General features: G+C 40.3%; 1 protein-coding gene across 5 annotated transcripts in view; it reads right to left on the reverse strand.

Moving 5' to 3' along the window:
• TANC1 (tetratricopeptide repeat, ankyrin repeat and coiled-coil containing 1) overlaps positions 1-12,530 on the reverse strand; it is a 146,885-nt gene that overhangs the window by 61,221 nt on the left and 73,134 nt on the right. For 4 of the 5 annotated variants that reach the window (XM_075180820.1, XM_075180818.1, XM_075180819.1 and 1 more), the window contains exons 3-4: positions 12,038-12,226; positions 1,848-1,952 (exon numbers count right to left, since the gene is read on the reverse strand). In XM_075180820.1, coding sequence (XP_075036921.1) covers positions 1,848-1,952; positions 12,038-12,226 — 294 coding nt within the window. Of the gene's footprint in view, positions 1-1,847; positions 1,953-7,962; positions 7,984-12,037; positions 12,227-12,530 lie in introns of those variants that run through there. The other variant, XM_075180821.1, reaches the window with a different exon arrangement.

Below are 12,530 nucleotides of genomic sequence, written 5' to 3' on the forward strand. Positions count from 1 at the left end.
CAGTCTTGTCCCGTCCTGCTCCCACATACCCATTCATTAGTTGTATTCCAATTACGTCCGCCTTCCTGTCAGTTCTGGAGATGCTGGCGTGAACTCTGGCTTACACAGGAAAATTAATTAACCCTCAAAACTGGGACTTCAGAAGCAGTCACAAAGCACATTGAGACATCCCGGGCTGGTCACCGGCCGTCATGCCCAGACTAAGGTAGACTGACAAGCTGCCGTTTCCATTAAACAAGTAATAATAATAGTTATCAAGCAGTTGAGGTGGGAGCCTGAAATACTCAAAGCAGAATTATTGGGGGTTAAGACTTTACTTAATATTAGGATTGGACTCATGACATAAGTAGCTGGTCGGCTGGGAAAAAGAAGATGAAAGACTGTCTGATGTAAACATTTCTCATGTCCTAACTGAAGAGTAACGAGTACAATATACAAGACATAAGAGGTTATATGTGATTCCCACACACGCAGTCATTGACTTGCGTTTGATTGTTAGTTATAAGTCTATAGACAGCTCTTGAAGCAAGCTTGGGGGATCAGAGATTCTCCAGCCTCTGTGGAACTACAAGTATCAGCATTCTCTGCAAGCCAACAGCTAGAGAGTTTCTCTATCTACAGCCTTGAGGAAACACTGACTAGCCTTAGTATAGATCTGCTACTCCAGTTAGGTTATCTTTTATACGACCAAGGTCCAAATGTTAAATCACCATTAACCCTTTCATAAGAGTTGCGCAGAGGTTGCACAGAAAAAGGAACACTATAAACCATTTCTAGGCTGTTTAAAAGGCAAAAGACACCAGAGCTCATTCTGGGATTAACCTGATTCACTTGTAAAACATTACGGTTTGTTTGGTTTTGGTTTGTATTTTCCTCTGATCTTCCCAAAGACTCATCGCTGTGAAATGCACAGTTATTAATATTCTTCTCCATAAAAAAAATCATAAAAGAAACCCTTGGGAACTTAAAAAAACAACGTTATTTTCTGAAGCTTTACTTTCCCTTCCTAGATCACTGCTGTGAATTTTACGTTTAACCCCTGATGCACAGGACGCTGTCACAATCCAGATCTCTAGAGGGAAGGAAGCCCGTTAAACCCCTCGTTATACCCACAGCTTGGAAACTTAAACTGTACATCAACTTCACTTGCCAAGATGAAGTTGTTAGGTAGTTCCTGGGCAATACTCTTTCGCCCGCCTGCTCTGCCAAACTTGGCTGCGAGTCTGGACCATGCCTACTTAACCCTTTTGTGGTCTTGTGTCCTGGGATTCACTGCCAACCGGAATTTTTAGCGTTAACTTTCCTAATTAACCATTCTGAAGTGCTGGAACAGTTACAACAGCTGGTTGAAGCATTACATTTTCACAGTGTAGAATTATAAGAAGAAAAAAAATAAAGGTTCAAGTGGTTGATTGCATTAATATGACCGTGTCAAGCTGCATTATGGAAACACGGTAACTCAATCCTTCTCTCCGCCTCCGCACTGACAAGAAAATCGAGTTTTTCTTACAGTTTACAATACATGGGGTTTGCAGGTTGAGGCGTTGACTGAGCCAAATAAAACACGGAGAGAATCTGTTCAACAAAACAAAAAAAGTAATCTCCCAGGGAGTAACCTGCCATCCTCCGCACTCTTTCACTGCCAGGACGCCTCAGTAAGTCATTAAGAGATGAACGCTAGCCCAGGAAACATTAGCAAGGCAAAAAAAAAGTTGTTTGCAGGCATGTTCTTTCACGGGAAGCATTGTATCTGGTCTTTGGCTTATTCTTCTCTAAGCAGTTTCTGTTAAACACTATGAATTGACAAGAGAGACACAGAATAGAAACAGAGCACTGGGGAAACTCACCATTCTGGTTAGAGACCGGCAACTCTGAGACTTTTCTCAATGGCATTGCAGATGCATCTCCTGGCACTCGCGGACTTTCAACATACTTCGGCTTCCTCATTGGCCCTGCAATGAATAAGGTTTGGGCATGTCTTATTCTTCCCAGATGGGACGTGAGAGCTTCATGACGCGCTGCCCGAGTTCTCACAGTGAGATTAAGCCCAGGAACAGAAAAAAGAAAAAAAAAAAAGCTTTTTGCAGGGAGGGGAAACACTGCACTTCCACTGACAGCCAAACGCTGTCTACAGACTACATCAAGAGAGTCATTTCTGGTATGTAAAACGTGCCCAGGAAAATGACAAGCAATTAGCCTTCTAAGAGAGATCCTGAACAGCTTCCAAAAAAGGGGCATGCCACAGCCGCAACACTTAGTAGCACTTACTTTTCATTATTCATCAGGCTGCAATCATGTTTTTATAATCAGAGGCTGAGGCTTCCCCAGTGGATGTCAAACTGCAACTCCCAGCATGCTCCTGGCAGGAGTCGTAGTCTGCCAACCTGCTGGAGAGCCACAGGCACCTAGATTTGGTTCACATTCTAAAGAGAATGTTGGAACAATAGGGAAAAGTGCTGTAACCTATGGCAACCAGTCAGCTGATATCTGTACAGTGCTAACTTAACAATGAAATCAAATGTCTGATGGGTTCCAATGGCTTTTGTGCAGATTTGAACCTTTAAGCAATGTTAGTAAATACTCTTCAAAGTAACTAATCCCCTATATAGCATCCTAACTGTAAAGTGTTATATAGAACACCTATTATACATAAACAAAACAAACAAATACAAATGACCATAACAATATAGATGCTCTAGCTTGGGCAAGTACAACCTTACTTTTGCACTTTGTTAACATAATACAATTCCCGAGGAGCCAATTATTTTACGCCATCTCAAATGAATGTTGAATACATTACTGTATCTAGCCCATTTTCATTATGAAGACTAATATAATTGCCTTCAGTCATGTAATAAACCTCTCTCATTCCAGAATACTATACAGTAAACTGCTTCTTGTCAGGGAGCACGGCGGTGTCTTGTGGGATCCTGTTTGCTGCTTTATTTAACTATGTGGAAGGATAGGAATGTGGAACAATCACTGGAAGCAATTAAATTAAACACAAGGTTTCTTCCTGGTGTTGAACATGGAAAAGAAAGTCACGCTGCCACCTGCTGGACACTGACAAAATAAGTATTCAGCACAATTCTGACAGCTGACAACACTACAACAATGCAGGCTATGTGTTATGTAGCCTCTTGTAAAACTTCATTGGAGCCAATACTGCCCAGCCTACACAAGACAGATGAAGCATATATGCACTAAGAAATCACATTATCTGACCATGAACTACAACATATAAATAAGTAACACTTTCAATGAAATTGTCAGAGATCAGTGAAACAAGGGTTTGATTCATTGTGGAATATTTTTCCTATGCAGAGGAGACTTCCTGACAACAAGCCTATGGAAAAGCAGAAGAGCTGTGTTTGGGATCTCAAAAAACTAGTGTTAAACCCAGTGTAGAACAATAGCAAGATGGGGGACATTTGTAGAACTTTCAAATCAGCTTTTATAAATAAATGTAGAGCCCTCTACAATGTGCCACCTAGTAAATAGGGGGCACATTGTCCTCAAATAGCACTGCTATTCCCAGCTGCGAAAAAAAAAAAGGAGCATGTTGCAGGACACCCATAATAAAACACTAAAGAAGTGCATAAAGATGAAGACAATTAAAATTGGAAAACAAAATGAATATAAAACCATTTTTATGCTACACATTTGTCTACTTTGCTCCTATGGTCAATTACAGCCATCACCGTAAAGCATTTTTCTTTTTACAAACACTAATTCTTGAATTCTGAAACGCCAATGTTGCAACACAATTTTGGATCAATTTCAGTGTCTTGCTCATTTGCTTCTCTTCCCTGATTGTTTAGGAGAACGAAACGGCCGTGTAATTACCCCACTTGTTAATATTTGCAGTTGCTCAGCTTGAATAACCAACACCTGGCACTGGTTGTTAAACATACCAGAGATGACTGGAGAGGTGGCAGAGAGTCTCTCAGCTTAGCGCTTTGTGTAACTTAAATAGTTTACTTCTTTCCCCCATCAATCGTCCAGTCTTCATGGGAGGAATTCCACTAGGCAGACGTTGTAGGACACATTGCTGTTAGAGCAATTCTTGAGCTCGTTATTTACCATTCAGAAAAACTGCAAAAGGCTCTATCCTCTATAAATTAACAAAACGTCCAAAACATCTGAAAACAAACAAGGCTACGGCCCAAATCCACACAGCAGCTGCTCTCTGCTGTAGCCAACTGCAAATGGCTATAAGACTGTTGTGACAAAGCAGCATTGTATTGAAAACGTTTCTAAAAACAATGTATGTTCGGTGGAGCTTTCTTTGTGGGGTAACAGAATGGGACTTTTACGTCATAAGTGGTGTCACACTGGAACTTTGCAATCTATGTTGAAAGTACAGGAGTTTCAAATCGCTCCCTATTGAAATAATTTATTTCTTGGAGTAAAAATGATAGGCTGTCACATGAGTGATTTAAAGTTGCACTAAGTTTGACTATCCTGACGATTCCCTGGGACTGCTTTCTAATTTGCCAGTTTAAAATGGGGGATGAGCAGGAGGACCAATCAGAAGGTGAATTCTCTTGATTGTGGCTTGTGATTGGTCTTGCCGCTCACACCCCTTCCCAAGAACCTCCCCTCCGGAGCACAGCACCGGTTTCAGCTGAGATTGTGAAGAGAACCATGGAGCTCCAGGAAAAACATTGGATTATGTTGCCCCTGTAGTTCGGGCTCAATACCAAGTGCTTTCCAATTATAGCTGATATTAAAGCACATCCAACACACACACACACACACACACACAGCGTTTTAAGTGCCTATTATAAGCTGTTAGAGCTCTGAGCCTTTCCATTTGAGATTAGAAGTCTTGCTTCCACAGCGTTATTTTACATTGGAAAAGCACCATCTTAAAAAATGCCACCAGATTGGCATCCTGTGGATGTGCAACTACAAACCCCAGCATGTCCTGCCAGTCAGCGATGCTGGGATCTCCACTCCCACAACGGCTGGAAAGCCACAAGTTTCCAGAGTCCGCTGTTGAATCCTACCATTCTCCATGACAATTGTATTGTTCCTTTTAAGTCCATAAAATTATACCTTCCTTTCAGTAGAACAAATACCACCAGAGTTCCTGTTTGTATTTACGCTTTCCTGTTTATTCTCTGAGCAAAATTAATTATACCCATATATCAAGCAGATAAGGAAAATAAAGGACAAGAATGTTGCAAGAAACATAAAATAGCTGAATTTGACTTGAAGACGGGATGGGAAACTGACAACCAACAGATTAGGAATTTTAAGGACCAATTAGTTACATTACATTGAATGGATTTTCCACTTTAAAGAGCCATTAAATTAAAATAGCACATTGTTTATTTAAAATATTTACTGCAAATAAATAGGAAAAAGTTGCCTTTTTGTGCTTGTCGCATGTTAATAGATGCATGAAAAGCACATTGATAAATAGTCAGCAGCCACAGTGATGGGAAATTGTAATGTCACATTCAACATTAGAACGCAGCGCGCTCTATATCTCAGGCATTAACACGCGTTACAAGTATGAAGGACTGTAATGGTAAAATTGCAACGCATAAAAAATGCATCTGTAAATAAAACGTTGGTTTACATATGTTTTTACCTAGAAGGAACGGAGATATTTTGCATGGCATTTACATTGCTGTGCAGTGGAGAGAGAGCAGCGATTCTGTCTAAAGGAGGCAATAGACTGTCTGCAGTTTCCTTACAGACAACCACAACTTAATCTCTGATCTATTCCATTCTGATAAGCTCTTGAAACGTTTACATAGATAAGTGACTTTTATTAACAGCTATTTTAGATATGTCAACGTGTAATAACTGAATAAATCGGCCTTTTGCATTTAGTTAGTTATACAACCTCAACTCCTGGAAACCATTGTTGGGTGGCCTCTGTATTCTCTGTGGGCGATGGAACAATCCATTAAGAGCCAGAATTTATAGCCAGGTCATGGATAATACCCAAAAGAACCCTCCAATCAGGAACCAGCTGTCAACTCTATCCCGGTACCAGATCCCACCCTCCTCTGGGGCTCAGAGATTAATAAAGGAACTGGGACCCTGCTGAAGTGAACACCAGGTTGGGTCCCAAATGAGGGACTGCTACTGGATTTATAAAGGAGTAGGGGGATGCTTTAACAAAGGGACAAGGGCTGACTAGGACCAGGTGAGATTGAGTGTTGAGGGACGGCAAAGTTCAAATGGTTGAGCCAAGACTTCCAAGTAATAGAAAAGGATGTTTCAGAGTCCCAGAAAATACTAGGCATGAATTCCGTGGAGTAAGTACGCCGATCTTTATTAATGACCACTTCCAACGTAAGTAACTTTTATACACATTTTCTTTAAAACATGCACAGATAGATCTTTTTTTATCTTTAATCTTAAACCAGTCTTCAAAACGATGGATCACAACCATCTCCTTTCCCTATTTAATTTTGTGTGGCTCCTTCGCATGAGCGGAACTAGAAGCCAAATGGGCTGTACAGCGTGGAGATGAGCTTTATGGCATTGTAATGGTGAAGATAAAGATTCTATTAATGGGTTTGTGCTGAAGGAGTGAGCGGTTATGTAGGGATGAGCGATGAGGCAAATCTGATGAAAGAATCACTGACTTCTTGTGCCTTATGCTCAATTTGAATACTGGAGCCAGGAGGAGTGGAAAACTTAAAAAAAACAAAAAAGACCACCAATATATTGTTGCCTTGTGATTAACTAGTGAATGAGATTATCATTAGTTCTATTCATATTACTTTACCATATGCCAATGTTTCATGCAATGCTGTACAGAGAAACCAATAAATACAGGGGGTTATAATTATATTACTCTACAAAAGGCAGCAAAATAACTATGGACGATGGCCACAAGAGCTTCCTTAATTTAATACAGACAGGATCACTGTAATTGAAAAAAAAAAAAAAGATACAAAAAGTTATCTACTGTACATGACAGGACACTGAAGAGCAGAGATAAGATAAGACCGTAATCTCACTTTAAGTAACGGTCTGGAAAAACATCTTACATTTGGTCAACATGTAGAAGTGAAACTGGATCTGGATTCAGATCATCTCTTAGAGAAATAAAAGAATTGATAGATACAAAGTAATGCCATGATTTGTAAATGGAACAGAGATGCACTGACTTAGACAATGATTAAATATGCTGCAAAAATATATTTCACAGCTGTGCTAAATAAACTTGATGTTCTGCCACTAGATGGCGCTCCAGGAATTCCTGGCCCTTACAGAACCATTTCATACATAAAAATAAATGTATTTTATAAACTACCAAATTATTCTATTTAAGAAGTAAAGAAAAAGTAAAAGACCACATTCTAGTAAGTTATAGCTATGTTATTTGGTTCTGGAACATCTCCCAACAGGTTTTTAGAACTGACAAACTGAACTGAATGTTTATTGCAATAAACTGAAATATCTCAATTATTCACAACCAAGCTAAAAAACAGTCAGAATTTAAGAAACATTTCTCACTTGTCCCCCTAGCCATGGTGGGCCATTCACTTCCATAAACTCTGTTCCACCTCTATGGCTTCAATGGTATTTTTGCAAAATGACAGATCATGTAATCTAAACACTGAACACAAACGTGTATAAATGTCTTATAATCAAACGAGCAGTATTGATGTTGCACTGTAAAGACAGGCATAACACCCAGAAATGAATCCTTTAAAAAGCTTTTTTTTTCTGACCTCCAAAATGTATCTAACCAGCTACAGAATTTGGAAGACACAAAATATATCCGTAAACAGCGGGTGAAAGTGAGGTTAGTGCGTGGGTAGGGGATTGCTTTTTATTTTAATCCAAAATGATAGAAGGGGCTGCTGGCATAAGCCTAAATATAGGGCCCTGTCAACAGCTGACACAGTCAAATGTGAGGCCACTTAAGAAAAATCTGCTGTTATTAGTCTGTCGCCCTCTTCAAAGGACAAAGTGTGCTAATCTTACCTCACAACCCAGGACATCTATATGACATTAGTGCAGGCTTTTGTGCCGGGATTCTGCCCGTTTGTGGCTGACACAGCAGGACAAGTAATTCTCCCTCCAGCTGAGCAAATCACAAAAATCTGACCAAACACACAGAGAGAAGCAAAGGGCAAACATTGCTGACAGCAGCTCCCTGGCACAAACACTCTACCTAGATCAGAGGTTGTGTTAATCACATCAAAGGGCTCCAACGTGTACGTAGAGGTGACTGGTGTACTCACTACAAGGCCGTGTACTACACCCAGGTAAGGGATGGCTACCGTGACTGCAGTTAGAATAATTACTGACTGTATTTATGGTTTCATTAATGGCAACAAACTAACTAAATTAAGTACTAAATTCAAGAAAAAAAGTCTTCTTAAAACTACAAAACAATGATATGGGCAGCACGGTGGCTAAGTGGTTAGCACTTCTGCCCCACAGCGCTGGGGTCATGAGTTCAATTCCCGACCATGGCCTTATCTGTGTGGAGTTTGTATGTTTTCCCCGTGTTTGAGTGGGTTTCCTCCGGGTGCTCCGGTTTCCTCCCACACTCCAAAAACATACTAGTAGGTTAATTGGCTGCTGTCAAAATTGACACTAGTCTGTCTGTGTGTATGTTAAGGAATTTAGACTAAGATCCAATGGGGCAGGGACTGATGTGAATGAGTTCTCTGTACAGCGCTGCGGAATCAGTGGCGCTATATAAATTCATATTTACATTCTCTGTATAGCACTGTGTCATAGGATTGGTGCTGTATAAAGAATAATAACTCACAAGTCAATAAAGCATAAGCACCTTCAGTCACCTTTCCTTACACTGAGTTTGTGTGTGTTACACTGCGATCATTTCCATCATTTTTCCAGTTACTTCAGAAGATGTCTTGATTAAGTCACTCTGAACCCCTGGTGATGTATCCTAATACTTACACTGTCACTTGACTTCTGCCTTTCAGCAACTGAACTGCGGGATAAAAGTTTAACGAGCCGCAGGAGGATGTGTTGCCCAAGTAAGTGCGCTCATGCACATAATATCAGGGTGATCACAGGCGGCCTTGGGTCACTGGGAGGATGTAGTAAGAGTCATACAGGAACCAGCAGAGCTTCTAGCAAGATCATTTGTCTTCACACACAGACAGGTGCCCTTGTGGAGTACAATGGGGATATCTTCACACTTCCATTTCATTCATCGCCCAAATTAGTGACCTTGGTTTGACTAACAAGAAATCTGGACAAGCTACATATAGGGACGCACCCTACAACCAGCGATAAGGAGGTCACTGGTTCCGAGCGAATGATTATTGCTTTGGTTCCCAAACTGGCTGCCTTCACCGTGGGTAAGCACTTTAATATCTGCAATTTTGTGGTCCGAACAGATATCCACGAGAAGCCTGCCACTTCACCAAGAACCAGCGGTTTCATTATCATCATCCATTTATTTATATAGCGCCAACATATTCCGTAGCGTTTCACTTTAATGATGACTTATGATTATTACTGCACAATAACAATTCCTATATTTCTGACACTGAAACGCATTTCGTGTCCTGCTACTTCTATCTGAGAGCATTCAGCAACTTCAGGTAACTGTTAAATCATTAACTCTGAATATTGAGCTGTTCTAGAGCACTGCCTACGGTCTGACTGTATAAAGTACAAGCAATAATACATAATTACTGTTGCATAACAGACAATTAACGGAATGCTGCGGTAGACCTTAGACAATGCAAGATAGAACAGAAAGTTCATCTATCAGCCTGTCATATCCATTCATAAATCTATTATGGAAAACAGACTTGCACATCCAAAACAAACACAATTACGTCATACGTCATGCTTCCCAGCCCTTCCTCCAAAGTAATAATAATACAGAAGCAGGTTAAAGTCCACACAGCAGAACAATAAAAAAAAAAAAAAAAAAAAAGAGATAGCGATGTGCGTCCTTTTTTGGCTCACACAAGCAATCACAGAGGTTTTATGGACACACATGTTCTACATGCCGAGAGAGAATACAGTATTACAACACTTGTTTCCTTTTGTACACAGACTGACTCAGTAATACATGACCTCATACTTACCTATACCAAAGACCATTGGAAGCTTGGAGCAGTGTATAAGGCCACCTATGGTCAGCTTGTCACTACCTCTTCCCAAACCAGTGGTGTAACAGCAATGGCCCATTATGAGCCCAGTACGCTGCAGGGCAATGCGACTCCTCGCTCTGCTCCAGGGGGCGCTATAAATCATGGGTACTGTATGAAGATGGCACTGTGCACACTACCACCCCCCACCACCGAGACCCCAAGATGCTTAATGAACAATTACTTTCCTTGAAGAACTGTCTAGCATTCAGAACACTATGACCGTAGGAGGAAAGGGGGGCTAAAATTCATCAGTATGAATGTAACATTCAGGGTTATTAATACAGGGGCAATACTAAGTCTGCTATAACGCATCATCAATGATAATCTTATATTACCAAACGCAAAGGATCAGTTTCTTCTTATATGTAAATCGCACACTTATTGTACCTCAGATTTGTTTTAATGGTTGTGGTAAGCGGAATATATAATAAGGCCTAATATTGGTGTTCATAATGGCTCATTCTTGTTTTGTATATCGCAGGGCAAACTAGTGTAATGCACCAAGAGTGATACATGGTATGCAGCCTGATGTAACTACTGCAAATAAGGAGAGATCAAAAATATGTTAAGAAACCTCCTCCAAAACAAAGGGGGATTTAATATGTAGCGTGTGACTGATATGTTAGCAAAGTTAGGCCCAAGGGAAAGTCTTCTTATTCCAATAAAGGCCATTAAGAAAATCTGATCTCTCAATAAAAACCTCAGAGCTCTACACGCTCAGCAGACACTGGGAAATTCCACAAACATGGACCGGTATATAGTATTCTCCTTCATCCATCATCTGTGGCTTAATGCAAGAAGGATGGCGGTACTAGTCGGCCATCTTGAGGTCTCCTGCAAATACTGTAGACGTGACCCAATGACACTATATACTGGGAGATTTTAGCCATCATAAAAAACAGAAGCCCTTTATCCCAGTTTTGAATATTTCTCAATATCGATGCTGTAATACAAGATAAAACCAAAACCAATGATTCAGGTAAACGGGGTGAGGGCAGGAAAAAAATAATTAATTTTTACATTAATTTCTCAAAGAGTAAAAAATACAATGTCATTATCAATAATTGAACTGAAGGATTCAGCTCCATCATCCATCGGGCAGAACAGTGGCTCATTGGTTAGCACTTCTGCCTCACAGCACTGGGGTCATGGGTTTGATTCCCGACCATGGCCTTATCTGTGTGGAGTTTGTATGTTCTCCCTGTGTTTGCGTGGGTTTCCTCTGAGTGCTCGGATTTCCTCCCACACTCCAAAAACATTCTAGTAGGTTAATTGGCTGCTATCAAAATTTACGTGAGTGCGTGCGTGCGTGTGTGTGTTAGGGAATTTAGGCTGTAAGCTCCAATGGGTCAGGGACTAATGTTAATAAGTTCTCTGTACAGCGTTGCAGAATTAGTGGCGCTATATAAATAACTGAATATGATGATTACACAGACTTCACTCTACTACTTCTGTCTATCAACAGCACATGACATTTTACATAGATGAGCTTGATGTGACTGACTTATAAGAATAGTCTAATGTAATAAGGCGCACTACAATGTACTATATAGTGGCGGGAGGACAGAACCCAGTAACTCCAACACACTGTGTAACGCCAGCGCTGGATCCAACAGATGAGGTCATTATTGCTGTTGATAAATTCAAAACAGTTTAACTCTTTGAAAGGAAACCACACAATAATAATTTATGATGGACATACATTTAAGAACGGCAGATCTGTAGAAAGTACGGAGTCGCAGGTTTTTCTTTTTTGTTTTGTTTAACTAGCTACATATTAGCTTGTATATAATTTACATATTGACTTTATATAAGACAGACACATTAAGAGAGATCAGAGAGTGATACCTGCGCTGCGGAATTAGTGGCGCTATATAAATAAATGATGATGATGAAATAAATGATGATGATACCTGGGGATTTCTTGTGCCGTTGTTGCATGGCGTATGACTGGCGTGGTAGCAGCGGGGAGGATGGCAGGGACACCGAAACTCCCTTGGTGAGGCCCATGTTGTATAGATCATCCTGGATGCACAGACTGCCGCTGGGATAACCCACATTGTGACCCGAGAATACTATAATATTTTGTGTATTCTCTTCAACTAAAAGATAAAAAAAAAAAAAAGTTTAGTGGACTTTAGCATATTATAGAGACATCTTCACTTATGGGCATTTTCTATTCCATAATAAAATTCAATAAAGCATTATAATGAAATGAATAATTTCCTCCCTTGCATCGCTCTGTGCACTTACAGGTCAGCAATGCTATAATGGAGATGTCACTCACAGGAGGATAACATTTAAGGCTGCCAGGTCTGTATTCTGAGACAAGGTAACCTAATTAGAACAACATCCCCCAGGCAGGGGAAGATGCCCTAGCAATTAATAGGTTAAGAAGGTGAAAAG

The sequence above is a fragment of the Mixophyes fleayi genome, chromosome 7 (genome assembly GCF_038048845.1).
Source record: "Mixophyes fleayi isolate aMixFle1 chromosome 7, aMixFle1.hap1, whole genome shotgun sequence".
In the NCBI taxonomy this organism is placed as follows: domain Eukaryota; kingdom Metazoa; phylum Chordata; class Amphibia; order Anura; family Limnodynastidae; genus Mixophyes; species Mixophyes fleayi.